General features: G+C 45.9%; 2 protein-coding genes across 2 annotated transcripts in view; both read right to left on the reverse strand.

The window, feature by feature from the left end:
- Positions 1-12,272: 12,272 nt before the first annotated feature.
- On the reverse strand, positions 12,273-14,418 carry zfp36l2 (zinc finger protein 36, C3H type-like 2). The gene is made up of 2 exons (XM_031876152.1): positions 14,100-14,418; positions 12,273-13,901 (listed from the first exon to the last, which is right to left on the reverse strand). The coding sequence occupies exons 1-2, from the start codon at positions 14,184-14,186 to the stop codon at positions 12,702-12,704; spliced, it is 1,287 nt and encodes a 428-aa protein (XP_031732012.1). The 5' UTR covers positions 14,187-14,418; the 3' UTR covers positions 12,273-12,701.
- A 2,050-nt stretch (positions 14,419-16,468) lies between these two features.
- The window catches only part of thada (THADA armadillo repeat containing), a 106,524-nt gene continuing 98,824 nt past the window's right edge, over positions 16,469-24,168 (reverse strand). The window contains exons 37-38 of the mRNA XM_031876143.1: positions 18,198-18,373; positions 16,469-17,556 (exon numbers count right to left, since the gene is read on the reverse strand). Coding sequence (XP_031732003.1) covers positions 17,233-17,556; positions 18,198-18,373 — 500 coding nt within the window. The 3' untranslated portion in view covers positions 16,469-17,232. The remainder of the gene's footprint in view (positions 17,557-18,197; positions 18,374-24,168) is intronic.

The following is a 24,168-nucleotide window of genomic DNA, read 5'->3' on the forward strand; positions in this document are numbered from 1 at the left end:
TGTCTTCATACTGCCTTATGGATACCAAGTGATGCACAACATGCAAAAAGATTACAGATACGTACAATCATCATCAAGAGGGTGCCTCCGCTTTGTGTGAATGGTTGACATTAGCCGTGTTTCCATTCATATATATATATATATATATCTTTCTGCTCACTTTGAAGCTGTACGGAAACGGCAACATTGGCTAAAACGTCCTCAATTGTTTTTATGCTTACTTTATTGACGTGCAGATTGAAGTGGGATTTGGAAACTTTGTCAAATAAATTCTGATGAAGCGAACATTCGTCGACATCTTCTTGGATAGTCCCATAACGTGTGAATGCTTGTCTTCGTCTCCAGATAACATGAAGCACGGTCAATGTTAGCTGACGTGAAAGGACGATTGTAACCTGCCCAATTGCAAAAACAAATCATGAAGACCACTCTCCATTTTTCTCTCATAGATGGCAATTGAATGGAAACAGCTACTGACACTAAAAGCTTGTTGCAGAAGGAACAAGGGTCTACAGCCATGCTTCTTACCATGTTCACCCTGTCACGGGGCATGATGAGGACTCAAACGCAGACAGTCAGGTGTAGTGAAAAAGGTTTTAATGAACCAAAAACAAACAGGGAAACCAGGGACAAGACAAAAGACGAGGGGGAAAATCCGGCAGGAAAAGGCAGAACAGGCAGACTGGAAAACCGGGAACAGGACGAGCAAAACAGGCGGGTAGGTAGGAAAACAAACAATGATCTGGCAGTGGGTGTGTGTGCGGCAGGGGTTTAAATAGTGAAGGAGGCGGAGTGAGCAGGTGAGAGTAATGAGCTGAGTGTGACTGGCAGGTGCACTGAATGAACTGATTAGGTGAGCGAGGAGCTACAGAAAGAAACAAAGACACAGAACACACAGGGCAAAGCCTGATCGTAACACACCCTCTTAGTTTAGCATGTTAACATGACAACATTAGCAAATAACCACTAAATACAAAACACAGCTTGGGCTGACGGGAATGTCTTTAGTTTGGTACATGGACCAAATACTGGACAACTTACAATGTTGACCTGTGGTGGCTTTACATGAAAAGGTTAAGGGATTATTACAGTTTATAGTGAGGCCACCATGAATATGTGTGCCAAATTTAGTACCCTTGCAACATCTCTGCAAGTCATTGTACCAGTCCATCGAGCAGTTGCTGAGATATTTGACTAGATGAATGAAAACTTTGACCTGCTGGTAGCGCTAGATGAAGAAAATCAGGGGGATTCATTCAGGGTCCGTTGACATCTGCCAATGTAATTGTAAATTGTAAGTTATTTGAGTCCGGGCCAAAGTGGTGGAACAACATCGCCCTCCCCAGAGCCATGCTGCTTACCTGGCAAAAAAGAAAAAGCAATGCTCAAACAAAAAAAATCCAAAACTATTTCAAGTGCCATTTATTTAATCCGTGAACAACATAATGTTCTCTTATTCCATGGAAATAACACAAACCATAATGTTTCAGCCAGGAAATGATACATCAGGCACTAATTAGCAAGGAAATGCAAAATGAGAGTCGTACAATGACACCGACACACTTGTATGCATCATAAAGAAATGTGAGATTTTCCATGATTACTATTTGGCAGGTTTAATAAGAAGCGTGAGTTAAACAACTGGATTAGTTTGCAGAATGTGACTGGTCTAATTGGAAACACTGCTCTGTGGCTGGAGCTCGTCAGGGCACAGGTATTCACGTGGTATGAATATCGGAGACGTCCTTCCTCCGGCCTCTGCTATGAGCATGGCCATGAGGCATGGTGATTGCGATATACAGCCGTGTCTCTATGTTATATATGTTGTGCAGTGCGGACAACAAGCAGGCCCCTGCTGTGTAGCTGCATGACAATCTGAGCCTGGACCTGAGCCTGGACCTGAGGCTGGGTAAATCACCAGGGCGACTGGGCTCGTTCGCAGCGGCAGCTATGGCCGTCCCACGCAGCCACTCACTCAGCATAGTATAAACATTTGGGATGATTATATGTAATTACCCGGTGCAGCTCGGGTGCATGGACACACGTTGACTCATAACACTTACTGCCAAGATCCTCTCCAAACAAGCAACCCCGTTAAATATTTTCATGTCGCTCTCCCCACTTATTGCCATCATTTTACTCCCTTCTCTCTCGCTCTCTCAAACCACAGCGCCCGACCGTGAAGCTTCATTCATCGCGGCCCGAGGCCTCATGTGTGGCTCTCTCTGTCTCCAACGGCATTGGTCAGAACGTGTAAGCAGGGCAAACGCACGCAGTGTCAACACGGCATTCACTCCTCTGGTGGGGGGGCGGGGGTCTTACCCTGCCCTCTCGCCACACAGATACCTCCTTATCGCCCTCCCGGCTCGGCTGCCAATCACGTGTTCGGAGGCCACGCCTGGTCTAAGTAAAGCCCCCTTACTGAACTAGATAGGACATGCTAAATTTTACAGCTGCGTCTCTCAAACACCCAGGCCTGAGACTTTCACGCCCGCCCCTCCGTCTCTTCCTCCTCACCTTGTGTGAGTTTCAGACCGGCGGTCGTGTGGGGCTGGGGAAGCTGAGCAGGCAGAGTGAGTGACACATTTAGCACAGAGATAGTGATTGTTATTTTCAGGTCCCTCTCTCGCGTGGGCACTTGAACTGTTTGCTAATCGTATCTGCTCTTCTAAGCCGCCGGATGATAAATCGATACTGTAGATACTGTAGGCCGTTTACTGGCCTACTTCTTTTACAAAGGCGTCATCTCTTCAACTTAATGAGAGACTATGTATGTTTTAAAGAGGAAATAACATACACTCAGCTGCTACATCCTTTACACACCGGGAGTGTGACGAATAAACGTCCCGGGGATGCGAAATACTCAAAAAGATTCATACCGTCTGTGATGCAAATTTGTGACAGTTGCAGCACTTTTTCAATAAAAGGTTTGAATATATTCACGTAGGCAGAGGACCAACTACCATGATACTATTGACCAGTGGCGGGCCATGCATTTTATACCTGGGCCTTCACTGCTGTCCTGCAGCTGAAATACCACCTTATAACCTCATGATGGCGCCACAGCTACGGTTATTATTTGTTTCTAGGGGTGTAACAATACACGTATTGGTATTAAACCGTTCGGTACGAGGCTTACAAACCGAACAATACGTTTGAATAATACTAGTGCATTTGGAAAATGCAGAAGCTTAAATTGTGGGAAATATAATGTTTTCTGCGCTCATGTAGGAGACAACGGTCTGTGTGACCTCTGAACCCGGAACAAAAAAACCACAACAAAAAACAGCTGGTGCTCCGTAGGTGTTCTGGGAGGCTACGCTAACTAGCTTAACGGGAAAACAACAGCAGCAACACGCATTCTGCTACACACTCGAGGGCCATTCAGATATTAGATGTAAAAAAACTAACGCAGTTGACTTACCAAACTCCATCCTCCTTTCTTTGTTGACAAAGAGTTTAATCCAACGGTTAAATCCCCACTCACAAATCCGTTTCTCCTCCTTCAGCCATTGAGTGTTAAAAAAACAAAGCTAGGTAAAAAAAACAATAATCTACACCAAGCAAAATGCAAAAAAATGTCATAATTTCTTCCATATCTTTCAATTTCAGCTCTCACTACTCCCACTAAGCCTCTGCTGTTAAGTTTCGTTTCACAATAGTCAGGTGCTCGCCCACTCACCAATCACAGCACACGCTGCACCTCACTGCAGAGCTGCACCTGAAAACTGAGCTGCACGTAATGCTGACGTAGTTGTAGGCCAGCTAGCAGGCTCTGGCACGTCAAAGAATACGCCCAACATGTCAAACTAAAGATCTGATTGGTTGAAGACGATGACAATCAACAATATCGTCCCCATTCACTTAAACTGCAAAGGGATTCACTTGTGAGTCTGCAGGCCTCGGGTCTCTCTTCTTACCTAGATCGGTTGATGCTTTTATTTGCGGGGTTAAAGCTCCGGAAAATCAACCTTATTGTGAAAATAAATTACGCTGCTTTGTGGTGTGCATCACAAACCACACCACAGTGAAACTTCCTGGGCTGCATGAATCTGGAAACAGCCTTATACAGAGCTGCTTGCATAATAACGGCCTGGCCGGGGCCCTTAATGGTATTTACACCCTCTGTATTATTTACATTGGAAAAAGGAGTAAAGAAAACATGTTTTATGAGAATTTTCCACCCGCGAAGACGTGATGTCAGCGCCGCCTCGTATACAAGGTGGGGCGAGGTAAACAAACATGCCTCCCCTCTCTCTCTCTCTCTCTCTCTCTCTCTCTCACTCGCTCTGTCATTTGCAGGGGTCAGAGAAAGGCAGAGTGAGGTGCCTCTCTGCTGTCTGCTCTCCCTGTTGATTCACAGATGGAGCTCGGGGCCGGGGCCTGAACAAGCGCCAGGGGTCCGGGTGTTAGTAAACTGTGGAGAGCCCGAGGGAAGTACCTCATCCGACACACACACACACACACACACACGGCTGAGGGTTTACACTGCCCGAGGACCAAGAGAAGCATCTCATCTGCATTGCTCTCACACACACGCACACACACACACACTGAGGAGCCACAAGCATTGGCGGTAAAAACACACGCCTCTCACAAGATGCTCTGTAAATATTTACAGCTCGGCAGACGTCGAGGAGAGAGGAACATGGCGGACCAAGCAGCGCCGGCCGAACGTGACCGGACTGGGCCAACTCCCTCCAGCCCGCACATCTCCGCCCTCTCCAAGCATCCGACCCCCCATCCTCGCTTCTGACCATCGCCGGACTTCAAATCCACTGTGCAAACAACATTTCTTTTTTCAGCATCTGTGCACTGTGGCTTACCTTGGCTTACCTTGCGGCAGCTGGGGGGGGGGGGGCTGTCAACCTCAGCTAAGCGTGCGAAGATTATGTTTCTAGCTCCTCACAATGAGAGAGGCAGTGGAGAGCTGGGAGCTAATTTAAACTGTGAGCTCTTGTCAGAGTTTCATACCACTGATGTATGAAATAGGCTCATAACTTTATAAACTGTTACTTATTGTAATACTTAATACTTATTGTATTATGTTATTATGTATATAGTCATTTTTGCCATTTTTTTCATTACTGAATGGTGGGAACTGTCTGTATGTGGGGAGATAACAGCAGCAATAGTTCAACCAGATATCGCTTCGACACATTCTACACAACTGATTTTGTTTCTTGTGAATTGAACTTTAACAAGACTCGTAGCTATTGCTGAACGGCACTGTGGCCACAATTGGCAAAAACATGTTAATAGCTGGTTGAATTTACCTTTACTTAAAGATTCCCTTGACTCAGGTTGAAAACCATAGACTATATCAGAAGAGTTGCCGTGACTTCACTCATTGGTTTGTGGACTGCCGTTTCGAGGCCTTGAGTTTGACATTTTGTCGGCATGTTTTTTTGCAACCAGAAGTGACACAATAGGGTGGAGTCAACAGACGCCAAAATGTTACAATTAACTTTAATGAAAGCTGAAAACACAGTGTGAAAAGATTGAAGTTGTAAGACAAAAACATGGACAACTCCCAGACAACGTCGTGGTAGTGACCCGTCAATCACAAGGTAGCCCTGCCCCTAAAGCATCCCCTGCTTTATGGTCTGTTTGACCCTAAATGGACCATCATTTACTAAATGAACATCATGCTGTATTGAAGAAGACTTGAAAGTAGAGATTGAGATCATAAACTCAAGTTTACAATGTTTACTGAGGGAATAAATCAAGTGTGAAGTAGGGTCATTTTCTCATAGACTTCTATACAATGAGACGCCTTTTTGTAACCAGTGAAAGGCGTGGCTATCTTGTGATTGACAGGCCAATCCACGGCTTTGTCCGTTCTGGGTGTCATCCGCATTTTCGTCCTAAAACTTTAACCCTTTCACACTGTGTTTTCAGCTCGTGAAAGTTAAATGTACCCTTTTTGGTCACCTAACAATGTCAGTTGTACTTAGCTCGAACCGTTTGAGTCACTTCTGGTTGCAAAAAGCCAAGATGGCGACGGACAAAATGACAAACTTCCAAACGGGCATTCCACAAACCAATGGGTGACATCACATTGGCTAAGTCCACTTGTTAACTGTTAGGGTTATGGGGATCTTGTTAGCAAACAGTTACCTATTTACACATTCAGCAACCAAAGAGCAACATTGGCTTTCATTTGGAGCCTCGTTTCTGGTCGCAAAATGCTCCAATACATTCACCAGCTAGTCTCTAACTGTGTCTGTCTGACCTTTGGTGCTGAGTTTCTGTCGCTGAAAACAGCCGCCTGCTGCTGCTGAAAACCAGGTTAATGAGAGTCAGTGAAGCAGTAAAGTCGTGGTCCACAACAGACTGATGGATCCTCAAGCAGAAGAATGTTACAGGCCCCGTATGACTCATGCCTCTAGCAGCCAAAGACTCCTGGCTTTTTGAATTGACTGAGAAAGTCTGACAGATGTACATGTTTGTTTGAACCTTGAAGCAGTGCCAGTCAGGTGAAGTTCCAAGCCAGTTGTACACACCCGCACACACACATACTGCACATTGTTTTACTGTGAAGCCATAATAGTGTCACATGAGGTTTGACAATCACAGATAAGCAGACAGAGGGGACTTTGAAGGGTTCTTCAGTGATTTATGAAACCAGTGACTCAGGGCCCTGGAAACAGGAGGGGCCTTTAGAGGGGCCTTCCCAACTAAAATTAGAAATTGTTTACTTTCACTTTTAATATAAGCAGCAATTATAGCTCATTAAAGAAAGACAGATTTCACTTATATCTCTGTACTCGTCTACATCATTACTAAATCAGCAAAAACAAAGGCTGACGGAGGATTGGATCAAATGGAAGGATACATTTTGGGTTTTGTGACACAAATATGATGAGCAACTTCTGCTCTCCACTCCCTATTTGGCTGAACGCCACCCATCCGGCACCTGTGGGGGCTGAAAACAAAGTCTAAAAAGGCACGCGCTGTTACTACTTGACCCCGGGGTCCAGGCTTAGCGGGCCAAAACAATACCAGGACGAGCCAGGCCTTCCCAGCCCGACAGAGGAACACAAATAGTAACTTCTCGAAAGCCGCCACTACAGAGAAGAAGGGAAACTGAAGGAGGAGGGGAAAAACAGCAGGACGAAGAAGAGGTGGAAATGGGTGGTGGCCAGGAAGTGGGACTCTTCCTGCCCTAATCACAAGTCAGAGAGTGTTTCCTTTCATTGTAGGAGCTCCAGATCCATTAACCAGCGAGACCCCTGCATGCACACACACACACAGACACGAACACCACTACGCACACATCCTTATATGAAAAGGGTTTTATAGACATATCTTTTACAGACATAACATATATGAACGTTCACACAATCAAACATTATACGTGGGTTTGTTCATTGACACACTGAGCCGCACACACACACTCATGTTTCACACACACACACACACACACACACACACACACTGAGTCACAGGATCGCAGATCCTACTTGGCAGGGCCCGGCGCATTGTGCGGCCCTTTGGCTCTGCTCTGATAAACACTTCATTATGAAACCCTGAGGACACAGTAAATATTTGCCGAGGGCCCTTATCAGCCTGCCTTATCTTGGAGTGAACTCTCAGGCACCGCATGACTCCTGGGCCCTTTATTTTCTTATAGTCTTTGCCACCGCTGTCAACTTCGCAGAATAGCCTGCAGAAAACAGTTCCCCTCTGAAAGGGGAGTCCAGGGCCCTTTTTGCACCGCAACAACAGGAAAATGCAGGCAATGGGCGTTTTTATTTGGTCTGAAGGTGGCCGACCGCATGTTGCCCTGCTTACAAGCACCACCGGCCCTGTTTTACCTGCTCAAGTGACTGATAGTAGAAACACATTTACAGCTGCGGAGTTAATCAGTTATGGGTCAATGTCTGGCGTTGAGTTCCCAGACGGACACATCCATCCCGGCCCGTCTGACCTCAGATATCACTCGCCATTCCAGCTTTCTGAAGGGTTCACTGTGAAAGATGAGTTAGTGAAGCGGCTCAGAGGATCATTCAGATGGGATTGATTTTGTCACGCCGATGAGCAATCAGTCCAGCTGTAAGCCAATACAACACAGTGTCACCATTCACTCCTTCATCTCATGTACTCAAGCACTGTACTTAAGTAGAAGGTACTCAAGGTACTTCTCTTGAGTATATCGTTGTAGTTTGTACTCAGTTTGTACTCAGTAGCAGCAGTAGAGTTTATGGGTTGTAGGCCTATTAGCGCTTTAAAGATATTTAAACTGGTTAAAAAAAGGAAAGTACTGGTTTGGTTGAAATCTAGGGCACAGAGCAGGTTTAATAATGAAGTCATAATGCAAAAGAGATCATTTCTATAACCCATCTGTAGATCATTACAGTCTTTAGTTTCCATGAAGCTGCTTTATAAAGACGTATGGACGAGATCTAAAAGGTGGATGGAAGATAAAAGATAAATATGGTGTTAAAGGAACATGTTTTAATTCCCCTACTCCAATAAGTAATGTTGCCCCATTGCTGCTTCCTCGCGGTTAAAGCTGATTTTAGTATCATGGAGCTTAAGAAAGACCAAAATGATCATGTGGGAACATGAGTTTACAGCCAAATCATTTAGGTCATAGAGTTACAGATGGATGATCGATCTATGCAGCAGATGAGGGCAGCCATTGTTGGTCTTCAGGAGGTGGAAGACGTGAGACCAGATGTGGTGGTGCTGACTCTGCAGAAGTTCTTATATGTTTACAGACTGTAAAGCAAATTAAGGACGATATAATGTTTGAAACTTTTCGCTGTTTATTTAGAATTCAGAGGTTGGGAATACTCATTCTGCAGGTACCCCCACATGGGGGATTAAATGGAGGCATATAACGCACATTCAGTCTGGTAGAGGACCATGCTATGACTTATTTATGACTGTTTTCGACACACTATACTATGACTGTTTTCTGTGGAGCCGATAAGCAGGGAGCAGGTATGCATGTAGCCTTAGAAAGTGGAGTGGGGAGTGAATTATAATGAAGCACCAGGCTTGTTCGGGGCGAGCCAGGCCGCACAACGTGTGTGTTGGTTAGATTTGAATCCGACTTGATCCTGACAACCTCACGAGGTCGAGGTGACCGCCGTTTTCAGAGCCAGACGCCGCAGTTGCTCCGCAAGTCCCTGGGCATGATGGGAAATGCCTGGCTGTCGCCCGACCAAACAGCTGATTGGCTCCTAGTTTTTGTTGACAACAAACACCATGTTTTGTAGAAAATCCTAATTTTCTGTGCAATTGCAATATTCAACGCTAGTTTGTAGGCTATTATTCTCATGCTGTGCAATGAAGGTTTAATCTGTTACCAAGCATGTTTGTGGTTGATCATAACAATAATAATAATAATGGTTATTTATAGCACAAACAAAGCAGCAGAGACATGGAGAGAACAAAGGATAGAATATATAACGGCAGCTACACACAGCTTTCTGTGACTTCCTGTGTTTTCTTTGAAAGCGTTGGACTTGACCTCAGTGTTTTGTCATCTTCCAATGCTGCTGATCTCGTCCACTCCTCGGCTGAGGCACAGTTCACCTCCAACAAGCCTAATAATGTAGGAGACAAATAATGGATAGCAGATTAAAACCCGCCTGGTGGCGTTGTAAAAGACATTAAATCCCTCTAATGTGTCTCTTTTGTCTTGTGGTCTAGACACTCACTTTAAATGGCATCCGCTTCGTCACGTTGTTGCTTTCAAACGAGGGCTCCGGCGCGAGCAGGTCCCTTTCAGAAGCTTTGTAATTCAACATGGAACAACAGTGTTTTTGATAGAGACCTTACAGAACTAATAAAAGCAACAGTTAATGTTTTCTGTAATTAGTTCTCTATTTATCCGTATTGACGGGAGTTGATGTTGTTGTAAACCGTTGGCTGAGGCCCACCGGGGATTACGGCTGGTAGGAAAGTCATAACAAGGAATGTTGTGGTGATTTTTGGCGGCCCCGGGCCTTTAGAAAACCTCTCATTTGACTGCGGCATGGTCTCAGTCTACCCCGCATGGTTTTGGTTGTGTTCTGGTTCTCCCCATGCTAGAGCAGACCTAGTAATACGGCATGGTCCACCAGCAGCGTGTTGTTTGATCTATGTTGGCTACAATGTTTACCCCCCCCCCCCCAATCACCAAGGCAGAGAAGAACACATTTCAAAAGTCTTGTTGACTTTCCCATATTTTGTTAAACGTTGACATGACAGAATGCATTTTACTGTTGGTACCCCCAACACAATCTCCAGTGATTTCATTCTGCACTTCTGCACCTATGGGGTGAGTCAATATATTGATACATTTTCTGTTCAAAATTTGGTTACAACCATCATCAGTTATGAAAAACACTCCGCCCCTCATCCAGACGGACTCTCAGCCTGAGATACCGACACATTCTACCGACTCTCCTGTGGATCTGGGCTCCTGATCAATTTCCATTTTAAAATCCCAGACGTCATTCCCTCAGATGGTGCTGACCTACAGATCATGTACTATTCCGTATTTATCCCTGTACCAGAGCCCACCTACAGGTCAGTTCTTCCTTGGTTTGGGATCGGGGACACCTGGAAACTAACAGGTCAGTGCTTTTATACTGTGTGCTGAGGGCCCCATGCCAAGTAGTGCCACAAGGCAGCTGGGCTCCTCCAGAGCTGCAACATCTGATGTGTTTACTGTGAGAGGTTCATGTAGTGTAGGAAATCACAGCCCGACAGTCTGAAGCTTTGTTTTTTTGAAAATGATTTTTATTGGGAGAACTACAAAAAAAAAAAATGTACAGTACAAAGTTAAGTCTCACACTCAATTTGTAGTGAACCGACTCCCCCCCCCCCCTAAAAAAAAAAGATCACAACTCTCGTTGCCTTTTTTGTCCGTTTGTTACATTCAAAAAGCTTTACTTCTGATAAAGTAGTCAAAAGTACATAGTGCGCTTCCCCCTGTACCTACTATGTACAAAACCAAACATGTTCATCCACTTCCCTCTCCAGCAAACTAAAGACTCAAAACTAGATTTCAATATCAAAAAAAAAAAAATCTAATTAGAGGAGGAATGGAGATTTAGAAAGGTTAGGGTTGTTTTTGTCAGCGTGTCTGAGTGGTAACAACCTTTAAGAAATAAAAAAATTTCAGAATCCAACACTACATTCAGTTCAACCGGTGTATAAAAGATGCCATTTAGGAAAAATACTTTATTTGGTTAATTTTAAGGCATGTCAAGATGGTGAACCCCATATAGGCACTACACAATAATACTGGGGCACAAGGGATGCTACATTCTTTAGCACGTGGCTGGAATCACAGTGTGACCTCGTGCAAACAGAGAGAAAAATAAATCAAAATTAAAATACTTTTTGGTTAATTTATTGACTTGGGTTCTTTGTCACTGAAGTCTGATCTAGATCGACAAAAAGAAGTAAGGTTTGGACGGTCTGTACAACCACATTGTTTATACATTCTACGGAAACATCTAAATAGGGATCCTCAAAAAAAAAGCCTTCTACAGCACTGACAACCTCAGGAGCAAACAGCAATCACGCAAACTTTTTTTTTTAATAAACGTAAACAAAATTAATGAAATAAATATCACATACGTTGTCTTAAATTAAGATTTTTTTTTTTTTACTCATTTACAATAAAAATAACCGAGTGAAGTTACAAAAAAAAAAAAAAAAAAAAAAAGAGGAAAAAAACAAAATATATATATTACTGTGAAAAGAACATACACTCCACTTTATGCAGATTAATAATGGCGACCATAATTTAAACATAAAAGAATATAGATCTATTGCTTCATCATACTTGATAAATACAGTATGGACACAAATTACCAATGTAGCCTATACTTTTTTCACAAGATAATAAATAAGTTAAATAGTCCATAGCCAGTTATGCACAGCTATGTATATCACTCAAAAAACAGCTAAAAAAATATATATTCAACCATCAGCAGTGATTTCCCCAAACAAACCCAACTCGAGAGTGCTTTTCATCCAAGCAACGAACTAGACTAACCGACCGAACCACTGGGTGGCGCTGGGAGAAGACAGATCTGGAATGGAAGTTGAAGCTTTCAGAGAAGAAAAAGAAAAAACACTTTGATAAAGAGGACAAAAAAAAAATAAATGTTACTTTGAGTCAAGGCATATTCTTGGCAGGATGGGAGGAAATCTGAAAACTGCTTACAGTCTCTTCTTGTCAAGTCATGTTAACACATCTAATCCCAGGAAAAGTGTGGCTTGCCTGATAGAGCAAAAAAAGGGAGAGGGGGGCTGCCATGAAGCCCTAGGGCAAGGCACTGATGGAATGCCTTCTGTTTGCTATCTAAGTTTTAATACAGCTATATTACATACATGGAGGAAAAAGAAATACTAAACTAATGCCAGGTCAAGGACACTTAAATGTCTGAAGCTTTACTGATCCCTGTGGGGGGGAATCCTCTACTCTTGCCCCCCCTCCAGGGAGGTCAGAGCAGGGTCAGCACCCCAGGAGCTGTAGGGACTCAATGTCTTACTCAAAAAGGCACTTCTGCAGGGTGGTTTCTGCTGAAATGGGGGGTGGAGGGCACGGGGGCAAAAGGGGTCTTGACCGGGATCCTCTGCTTGAAGGACAGTCTACCTCACTCACTGACAACCCATGGCTCCTCAAACCACCCTGCCGGACCAGTCCATAAATCCATATGAAAACAAAAAAAGTGAAGAAAACACGATTAGTCATCTGAAATCGACAGCCTGCTGAAGATTGGCAAACGCTTTCCAGCGTCCAGACTCGGGGACTCAGAGCCGCTGAGGCTCCCGGAAGAGCTGAGGGACCCGCTCGCATAACTCTCCCGGTCGGAGAGCGAGTCCGGCGGGCTGGGAGGAGGCTCGAACACCGAAGACTCGCTGAGGCGGCGCAGCGCCTGCAAGTGGCTCATGTTGTATGTCGGAGGAGAGGGCGGGCACGCGCTGCTCTGCATGTTCCCGTAGTAGGCACCGGTGGAGTGGTTGTTGGCGTAACCGCTCGGGGTGTGCACAGCCAGGGGGGCCAGTAAGGCTTTTAAGTCCTGTCCGGGAAAGGAAAAGGCACTGTTGATGCAGGACACGGAGTTGGGAGAAAGCACGTCGTCGTAGAAGCTCGAGGTGGAGGTGCAGGAGGAGGAGGCGGTGGTGGGCGGCGGTGGGGTCCGCGACATGGGGCTGTCGAGCAGGGGAGACTCGAGCCCGTGGTGGGTGGAGAAGCCGGAGAAGCTTAGGCTGTGGTGAAGCTTTGGTCTGTCCCTCTGGGTGTAGCCGAGCTGCGGCAGGATGTCCCTCTGGCCGTAGCCGCACAGCTCGCGAGCAGACCTGGACTCCCCCGCCTGCATGTTAGCGTTGGCGGGCGGAGACGGCCGGCGCTCGTCGGCGTTGTGGATGAAGTGACACCGGGGACCGTACGGACAGAAACCGATAGTGTGGAAGGTGCGGCACGGCTCAGTTTTGTACTTAGGGTGGCGGGACAAGCTCCTCAACTCGTGGTAGCCGTGAGCGAACTGACACTTCTCCCCGTACTTGCACGACCCGTTCTCCTCGAAGGGCCGGCAGAGCTCGGTCTTGTAGCGGGTGGAGTTGATCTGAGAGCCGGGCTTCTGCTGCAGCACGCCCCGGTCTCCGTTGTCGCTGTAAGCGCGGTCGCGGAACTTGTTCTCCTTGTTCATGAGGGCCGTGGCGCTGATGTTGCTGCTCGGCGTGTTCTCCTTCAGGCTCCCGTAGGAGCCCATCGAGTATTTGTTGCCGTTGTTCATTGCCTCCAAGTTGCTGGTTGAGTTTCTGCGGAAAAATCCCGGTGTGAAGGGGCCACCGGAGCCCGGAGTCGTGACCGGAGCCCCGACCGCTTTCTTGTCCAGCATGCTGTTGATGTGGAGGGCGTTCATGTTCATGCTTTTATCTTGCTATAGGAGAAAAAAGACACGAGTTAGTTACCAATGCACGTCTGGCACCAATTTTCTTACTATTTTGACCACATGGCACGTTTAGGCTGCGTTCGCCTGCAACGTGACAACCTGTTGCAGCTGAACACATGCAACAAGTCGGAGCGCGCTAACGTTAGCGCTTCAAATAAAACTCCCCATATCTTGTCAAACATTTACCTTGTAAAGCATGTCCATGTCGTAGAACGCAGACAAGACGGCCGCAGACATCTCTTTTCCCCAAGTTTGCTGCACTCCCTCTTTCATGGAGGAACGACCAGGATCCTTGAACGCGACGTGCGGAAGCGTTAGTTTGTGCCACGACTGGTTTTGGTTGAGGAGAAGTTGCCTTTAAAAGTTTGTGTGCAGCTTAAGTCCGCAGAAGAAGGAGGTGGAGAAAAAAAGGAGGGTGTAGGTTTTGTATTGTTGAGTCGTAGGTGGCTTTATGTCCTCCCCTCGAGAAGCGCTGAGCCAGAGTGCTTCACTGTGCGCTCGAGTCTTTTTACATGGGTATAAATGCCTGGCGGTAGCCAGGGAGGGGCGAACTGAAGTCGGTGCAAAGTTTTGCGAGGAGCCGCCTCCTCCCCTCCTCCCGGAGGAAACTTCCACTCACCGGTTGGCCGTCTATTCTCTAACACCACGCCTTGAAATCCAACCCCAGCAAACGCCCCCATCCTCCTCACACCCCTCTAACTCTACACCCCCCCCCCCCCCCCCACACACACACACACACGCTTTTAATCACACAAACAATTTTGTGGAAGTTGGTTTTGCTTTTTTTTGGTCAACTCTCGCTGCGAAAGAATGTAGAAACACATCAGGAGAACGTCTACTGCGCATGCGAGCTGTTCAACAGGAAAATTAACCGTACACACATCCACACCTGGGTCACACGTTAGGGGGGAGAGGGGGGTGCGCTTTGTGCCTTGCCCAAAAGCAACACATATGAATTTTGAAGAGACTCCTCAAAAAAACGACAAGTGACAAGGCCACCCATCTCCACCTCTGGACCCCCACACTTGGAAGCTGACAAATGTATTTGTAATGGAAGGAAACTCTCCCTCACTCTCTCAGGGTGAGACCACAAGTATGAGCGGAGAGGAGTCCAGGCAGAGTGCAAGCACAATTTTTAGCTGCAAACCGGTTGCATAATCGACTTCCACAGAGCAACAGCAGCCTATTCCTTCTTCTACTACACATGGCAAAGTAGACATGTTTATGCCTAGCGCGCGCACATGACCTACTTCCCTATTGTCTCAAAACTAAACATCAATATGTGGACTCCACCTCGAGATTAGAAAGCGCTCCTAAAGAACACGTTGAGTCATTCGAAACGCAAATCGGATTTGCTTTTGGTGAAATCTTTTTGAGCCACTCTTTAAGTTCCAAACTCCGACTTGTTTTTCTCACAATCTCAGCCCAGACTGCAGGAATGTGTTTTTTCAATGCGGCGCGGCAGAGCAACACTGCCCCCACAAGGGCAAGGTGAGAACTGCGCGGGGGAAAAAGACTGGAGCTCCCCCTGCTGGACAGAGCTGGAGCAAGATTTCAAGGCCCATTCAGATCCCATTTCGCAGTAATAATGTCACTCTCTTATGGTAGAGAATGTGTATTTTTTTATGTCCCCTGTGTTTTTTTTTATACAGTAGAGCTCCAGACACAGAGGGGCATCCATGTTTAGGGATGTTTTTGGTCATTTAACCACACAGCCTAACCCGTCACAACAGTCCCCCCCCCCGCTTTTTGGGAAGTCAAAGAGTGAAGTGCGGTTGCAATAAGCTGCCCCTGTCTCAGCGTGATGTAACCTTCTCAGGATGGCAGAATGTTCACATGAAAATGTCAAACTACTCCGCTGTGCTCTTGAAGTTAGCTCAAGTTTAAGAAAAATAAAAAACCCACAGTGGAAAGATTGCAGTGTTGGCAGCAGAGACTCCAACGAGACAGGAGGGTGTAGAAACGCTGTGCGACACATATCACCAGAAATTGCCGGTTTCTGCGACACCTGGTAACCATTAAGCCTTTTCCACATGGGATCATAATTGGAAGAGTGGTTATAAAAATAAAAATAACAGATTTGTCTCCCTGTGACATGATTCAATATTTCTTTAAGTGCTGCATGGTTTGGTTGGAGAAGCCGGGAGGGAGGTAAAACAAAAAGTGGGAGGGGAAATAGCAGGAGGGGAAATAGCAACAGGCAAAAAACAAGTGACATAAGAGCTTGGAATCTACTACTACCAACCCTAAAATTAGTCTGAGGGCTGCCCCAGGACTATTTGTGCTTTGCAAGTTGTGATAAATAGTTTAATGTGAAGGACAGACACGGCGAGGAACCTGAGAAATCCCTTGAACATGTCGTCGTCTGCAGAAAACACGCTCTCTCCCCCCATCACACGGCTCTGGATTTAAAATAAAGAAGTTGGGTGATGTTGTGCTGTTCCAAAACATTACGTCAGTTTTACTGTAACAGGGAACATGGCTACCAGGGAGGGAGAAGGGTCCAGCTGTATGAGAGGGCAGCATGGATCCCCACACACACACACACACACACACACACACACACACACACAGGACAGTAGTCCATTGTGCCGTCCTGCAGTAAATTAAATATCGCAGGAAAGTAACACCTCGTATAAACATACAGTAGAAGTTGGAGGGGAACACTGGAACACAACTTTGGGGACGTGTCAAGAGAAGTAAAGCCAGCGTCGCCGCACAATCACGCCATTGAAGTCGACGCTCGAAGCTTTAGTCATCGTTTTGTTCCCGACCCTTAAATCCCCGGTAAACTTGCGGACACCGTTGGATGCGTTTGTCGTGACCACATTCCCCGCCGATAGGAGCACAGCGCCGGGTGTTGCTGTGCCCGAGCTCCGGCACAGAGTTATTGTTATGGCTTCGGCACGCAAACACTCACACAGCCTTCCAATTATTGTTGACATTCAGCATTTTTTTTTCCTTTCGGGATAAAATAGGACTTGGGAAACCAAAGTGCAGTAATGTCAGACAATGTTTAATTGAAAAAAAGACATAGAGGAACAGCAATTGTAAAAATTAAAAACACATCTGGTAATCAATGAACACATGTCAGAAAAAGTGAGAGACAAGGAGAGAATAAAAAAACGAAGAATCCTGTTTCCTTCATTCCCTTGTTGTGATAATGATGAGAAGACTCGACCACAAAGCCAGTCTGTAGTCTCAAGTGTTCATTAAAGCATTCATCTGATACTTTTCTTTCATTTCAATATTAAGAACCTTGACTTTACCAAATTTTACCCTAAAAAATAAAATTAAAAGCCAAACAGGGCGACCTCCTCTACCTCAGCCTCTCCAGCACATCTAGAGCCAGAGTGGCCCTCTGGTGCCGCAGCAGCAGCCGGGCGTGCTCCATGGTGGAGGAGAACTGGGGCAGGGCAGGGAGGGAGTCCAGGGCCCGCTGGGAGCCGAGGGCCTGGGTTCGGGCCCGAGTTGACAGCGTACGGATTCGGTGGACCTGGTCCGGCCCTGAGAACCCTGGGGCCCGGGTCCGCTTGGAGGCCAGGATGAGGGAGCCGACGTGTCCGTGAAGCAGCTTCACCCACTGGACTGGCTCGGCCCACAGGTTCAGATCCCCCTTCTCGAACAGGAAATCCTCTTCGTCCTGGTAACAAGCGAAATGGGAGTTTGGTTACTGGGACGTTGATTTAAATCAGTATTAATTAATTAAATGTATTCTTTGGGCTGCTTTGGCAACAGAACAAGCTGTAAACGCAACAATTATAAAGTTTCAGCCTAAAGCGACGTATCTCTGTCCACTATGTAGTGTACAATGCCTCTCAGCTGTTTAACGAAACGGACAGCTACACAACGTGTGGCCGGAGGGCAGAAACCTTGGTGGCCTAAAACACTCAGCTGTTTTGACTGCTGCACTACTGTGATCAGAATAAAACAAAATATAGTGCCCTCTGTCCCTGTAATCCACACAGACACGGAGTTAGACCAACCCCGAATCACAGGCCAAATGCCTTAAGTGGTGATTTTACACTTGGTGCATAAACGTCCTATTTGATCCACCCTGGCAGCTAAGGAACAATCCGTGGTGCAGCCATAGAAAATGAAGCCGTGACAGCCTTCATGGTCATCAGTTTCACTTCATGGAAATCACAGCTGAGAACATGACGTCTAACACAGTGTTCCTGTGATGTTTTTGTGCTGCAGCGCAACGTCGTCAGTTAAGGTCACTAGTCAGTTAAGTCAGTTAAGGTCACTAGTCGCCCTCAAGGCTACGCGGCGGCTTCTCACCAGAACGTTGGCTTCGTCCGCAACCGCCTCCTCACCAGCGTCTTCATCTCCCAGCAGCCACTCTGTCAGAGCGAGGACGCCCGCCGGCGTCTGCCCCCACAGCTCGAAGAGGCGACACAGGAGCCCCACGCCCGAGTCCAGGGCCACCGGAGGACAGACGGACGCACCTGTCACATCTGAGGGCAGAAGGAGGACACGCGTTTATGCAAAGTCTGTAAACAGTGTTTAACATTTGAGACACACGAGGTTGACAGCCACAACAAGCGTGTTCAAAGGCCGTCTTTGCACCAAATCACAAACAGCTTTTTTGCTGCGTGCGACTGTGTCGAGTTTTTCCCACCCGTAGCCGACTTCTGTTGCCGTGTCATTAGGTGACCGTGTCAGCTGAGTGGTGGTTGGACTTCTGGTTTTGTTTCACCTTTAGTCTTAAGTTCAGCTTTGGAGTGACCCGAGGACCTCTGCCCCGGGATCTAAGGGGGTGCTCAAGCTCATAGAGAGGTAAGAGGTCAGGGAATCAACCGAGAAAGATTTAAACATGCAGAGTGCAGAACTGGGAAGAAATCTAGAAACAAAGCCCATAGAGATGTACTACGAGTGTGGCAAACACCTTGGTGATTCAGTTTGACCCGGTCTGTATTGCTGCTTCTTTACAGCAGTTAGAAAAATCAGGACGCACCATTAAAAGTATTAGCTAATACAGACTCGGAAACATCTGGAGCGCAGTGATGATATTAAACCTGAAAGTTCACGGCTTTGCAAGGAGTGATGACTCCTTTGGTTATAGAAGCATACCTGGAGAAATGTGTGCGTCGCACGTGAACTTAACCATCATTATTTGATCATTTATTCAAAGTTATTGATGTGAGGTTTTGTAATTTGAGGTCATTATCAAACAGCCTTTTAATCAAGTGTCGGGTCAGATGCGCGAGCACATCCTCGTATGAGCTCTTTTCTATCCAAATAGGTCACACATTAGCACGCTAACTATTCTCAAAATCTCATCTGTACAAAAGCATTTTGTGTTTTAATTTATTGATCGAGTGTGAATCTCCTCTCAGTCATATGACAGCATGACTCGGCTAAGTGTGATTTTCTTGATAGTATATTTACTATATACTATATTTACTATATTAACAGTATTAGTATTAATCACTTCTAAAAATGATTATGAATAGTTACTTGAGCCGTAATCAACAGAAGAGGTGGAAACATGTAACATACAGAGTAAGAAATCAAGTAGACGGGGCCAGGAACATTGCAGCCACCAAGGAGACAGTCTACAATCACCTGATGTTTAAAAAAAAAAATATGTTGGGGAGCGCCTGGTTTCTTCCACCAGCCTAAAAGTTAACCGCCGAGATCCCCTGCAGGAGAAACCCGGTTTCTCTGCCAATGAACGGCGCACACAGGTTTCTAATTGGGTTTTCTACGGGAGGGGATGTGCATGATGAAGCAGACCCGGCCCGCCGAGTATCGTGTGATGCGGTGGCATGAAAGGAAAAAACATTACCCGTTGGCGTGTCCCTGTATCCAAAATAATTTAATCCAAGTTTAGTCTGACTGAAATGAATAATTCTAAATACGTCCCGTTTCCACAGATGAACAGAACACTTTGTGTCAAATTCAGATGCAGGAAAAAATGTGCCTGACGCAAGCCCAAGGGGGAAAAAACCTTTTCAGGTGGCAGGATTATCAAATATGAAATAAATATAATCTGATTGATGAGCACCTGCATGTAGAGAATTTTCCACCTTCACCTGATTTCCCCCAAGAATTTATCTGGTATGTAACTGTTGGTGCTTGAGGAGTTGAAATGAAGCCTGGCTGACTGTAGATCCAAACTGTGTGTGTGTGTGTGTGTGTGTGTGTGTGTGTGTGTGTGTGTGTGTGTGTGTGTGTGTGCGTGTGTCCCCTCTGGGCTTGGAAGGCCTTCTGGGAAACAAAACTATAACTCACACACAGCCGACCACGACCAGGGCGTGTGTGAGTGGACTCACAACTATCCTGCGCGTTGCACCAATATGCGCGTGCGCGCTCCGTTTCCTGTTGACATGCTAATGAATGGATGTAGGAAGGGATCGCCCGCATGCGTGAACATGACGTTCACGTGGTTCTTACATTTAGTGACTAAATAAATTATGTTTTTTATGTGTTTTTTTTAAAAGTAGTCTTGCTACAAATAGCCCTCTGTTGCCATAATGCTTCTACACATAACCAGAGGCCCGGCATGAGCCCACGCTCGCTGTGTTCGCTACGAGAGCGGAGGAAGTGTGAGTGTGAGGACATGCACTTCAAACGGAAGGAAAACATAACGTTCAACTTCATTTAACGACTCCAGTTGTCCACGCAGCAACACAGAGGTTGTTTGTGTGTGTGTGTGTGTGTGTGTTGTTCTCCCACCTTGACCATCCTCACCACACCTGACACCAAGATAACACCACAGACTTCAAAAGGCTTTGAGAGACACTAGCCAAAACACTAGCACTATGGGAAGAGAGGAGGGAGGTATACAGACCCCACATCAGCACACATATAGTACAAAACACACGCACGCACGCACGCACGCGCACACACACACACACACCCTCACACACACACACACACACACACACAGGGTCGGGAACCCAGATTGTTTTTCCTCTTTAGAGAGGAGGCGTAAAATCGGAGCAGAGCCTGAAGTCTGAGCGGCGAGGGAAACCCGCTCTGTGAACATTAGAGGCTGCTGATTGGACCGCATTAGAGGAGATTTAAGAGTTTAGGAGCTTGAGTGACGAATTCCTTTCTTTACCGAGAAGCCGCCTCTCTCTCTCTGGGACAGCCCGGCCTCTGATGTCAAGCCTTTACAGGCCCCCCCCCTCCCCCTCGCCAACATTAAGGGACATAATAGGAAATTTTAGCTGCATTCAATTTATCTGCTTTTCTACGGCGGTTTCACACGTCGCTTAATGCGATTTCCCCCTCTGCGAGCTTTTGGCGCAAAATGCTCAGTTTCTCAAGGGGATTGTCTTTCACGCTGTTGCTGGCGTGTGTGTGTGTGTGTGTGTGTGCTGGCTTGAGTTTAATCCTATGTTGGTATTGTTTGAGTTTGTGTGAGTTTATGTAAGACAATCTTGTCTCCGCAAATGACAATATCAGAGCCAGTTGGTGGATGAATGGGTACGATGGGGTGAGGCTGTGTGTGTGTGTGCCATTGGCATCCACTGGCACACACTCCGTCCGCTGGCACTCTTTTGGTACATTTGAGCTGGGCAGGGCTCTGTGTGAGGGGAAAACTTAACCTTGTGCCACTTGTGGAAACAGTATAACAGTTGTACCATTATGAGCTTTTTTATTTTTTAAACTGAATTACGATCTTTGGTCATGTCCGACAACCAAGTTTTTAAAAAGTGCTTAGTATGTAAATTTCCAAGAACCACAACAAGTCCTTTATCGTGCACACACAGGCATCATTGTGTTTTTGTCCAGTGGGAAGAGGCGCTATACTCATCACTGAATACAGCACAGCCAAGGCTGCGGGTATTATCTGCTTATGAAGACCATGTGGTACGGTTAAAAGCTCCGGAAAAAGCTGATGAAAGCACCTGGAGTTAGTGGTCTTGTCAACACTATTTCAAAGGTCAAGAATGAACGTCCATAATGTTGCTTTCATTTATAAGTTGAAATGATGAGCGGCATTCCAAAGTCATCGTTTGATTCATGTACATTGGTTGGTACACTAACAGCAAATACAATACACTATTACAATTATTGTACAGTGCATACAGTACACAATGAGTATTGTTAACGTTTTGTGGACTGACATGGATTCAGGCTAGAAACGTTGATAGCTAATTCCTGACAATTTCAATTAAAACTGGGGCTGGAGTTAATTCAAAACATTCAGCTCCAGAAGAAGAGGCGGGGTGCAAAGGTTGTATAGAGGTGTGACCAACATCAAAGGTTCGAGTCTCGCAGAAGACCATTGTTGCAACACCTCGCTCACTCCCATTACTTCTCCTCCTCTCTCTGCTGTCAGATCTCTAATAAAAAGGTATAAAAATGCTTTTCTCATACAAAACTACAGCGATCTAATCTTGCATAGTACCGAGTCACTTCCTTCCCTGTTCTAGCCGGCTTATCTGAACGTATTGCACATTAAGTATTGTGTAGTTTAGTTGACTTTTTAGTTCACATTAGTTGTTTTACTCAGGCTGATGGGTTGTATCCATGCAAAAACTACATTTCAAAAAAATCCCACAATCCTTGGTGGAAATAATAAGAGATGGAAAAAATGCATATTATTCCTGAAGGCTTTGTGCGACTAAACGTGCTGAATTGTGGGTAACTGATTGTAAACTCCAACAGAACAACACAGGATTGTTTTTTTTGAACACCAAGGTTCCGCACAGCGCAGCAGCCTCACTGTGTCTGATCAACAGTCGTGTCATTTAAGTCATTGAATTAAATTAAGAGAGTGAAGAGACCTTCGCTGTTCACTAAATCCTTCCTGAGCCTTTGCAGCTGGGGGGGGGGGGGGGGGGGGGGGGGTTTCGACAGCCTGTCAGGACAAGTGAAATGAGAGGAAGCGCTTCCCGCCTCACACTCCTCCACTCGCTGGTGTCATCACGTCCACTGTAGTGGGAAGTTCATTCCTCTGTTCAGCCACCCACCTCTGAGGGATTTAGGTCAGGGGCTCAGGGGCTACAACCTCTCCCCCTCCCTGGGGGTCTCTAAACCGTACTGGTCCCTAAACCACACCTGCTCTGCTGAACAGTCTTTATTCCATACAGTCTAGGGGCCACAAAGAAAATACAAGTGCGGGACCTAATCTGAGATCAGATGGCCAGTTGGGGCTTCTGAAAAAAACATTTGATTTCGCTTGAGAGTGCATCACGGTAGTGTGAAAACAAAGAAGAAAAAACTGACGGGGAACAAATTTCCAGCCAACAACGGCAGAACCTCCCACAACATCAACCTTCTCGAACGCCCAAAGCAGCACTCCATCTCACAAAGAGCTCGCGCTGCAGACGCCGCAGTGGAGCCGAGACACCAGGAAGCAAAGGTGTGAGATGGAGGTGTGAAATAAAAACACATACAGCCCCAACTTCCTCTGGTGCTTGGTGAGAAAACAGCATGGAGAGCAAGAGCAGCAGCAACAACAACAGCATCATCAGGAAACATTACCATGAAGATAACAGCAGGAAACTCAGTGAATGGTGAGCATTAACATAGAAATAATGGAGCAGCGATTGTCATGAAGCACAGTCAGTGGTTAGTTCGGTCAAACGATCAAATACAAGTCAATGTCTGCTAATCAGAGGCCGTCTCTGTCACGGCGTCTCCTGTGGTTGTCACATTTCCTATGAGACACAAATCAAAGACAACCGACAGGTGATGTAATGTTTTGACTAAATTGGTAAAAAAAAAAGAAAAAGTAGGTTGTTTGCCTGTAAATTCTCTGGAGAATATTTAAATTGCTTGTGTTTGTTGATCAGGTCCAAGCAGCAAATGAGTGGATTCTTTTGCCACGTGGGAAGAAATGCCAGAAAAATTTCACAATAAAAGCATTTTTCAAGACGATTCTGTGACTCTAACCGATAACTGACTTTGGACTCCTGGGTGGGTTGACTTCACAGTGCTTTTCAGACGCAGGATATGCAACAGGGTCAGGAAACGAATGGTCAAAGTTAAACTTTTACGAAGCGTTCCAGACAACTCAGAGGTCCGAATGTTCCCAGTTCTGCACGGCGCAAAAACAATCAACATGTCGGACCTGACAAACTGATGTTTCTTTGGCAAGAGTCCACACAACAGGGCAGCATTCACATTTTTCTGCTGTTTTTTGTTTTCACATTTTATCGAATGACTTTGGTGCAGCGTGGATTACCGTTTCACGTAACCAGCTACCTAATAACACGGCCACATATTTCATTTAATTGTAGAATGGGTTTATACATTAGTGTGTACTATTTTAATTCAGTACAGCTTAATA

This window comes from Anarrhichthys ocellatus, unplaced genomic scaffold (assembly GCF_004355925.1).
Source record: "Anarrhichthys ocellatus isolate YVR2014 unplaced genomic scaffold, GSC_Weel_1.0 scaffold104, whole genome shotgun sequence".
Classification (NCBI taxonomy): domain Eukaryota; kingdom Metazoa; phylum Chordata; class Actinopteri; order Perciformes; family Anarhichadidae; genus Anarrhichthys; species Anarrhichthys ocellatus.

Coding starts and splice junctions, on each gene's coding strand:
- zfp36l2 (XM_031876152.1), bottom strand. CDS start 14,186: ATGAAAGAGGGAGTGCAGCAAACTTGGGGAAAAGAGATGTCTGCGGCC. Junction 13,902..14,099: donor ACATGGACATGCTTTACAAG/GTAAATGTTTGA, acceptor TTTCTCCTATAG/CAAGATAAAAGCATGAACAT.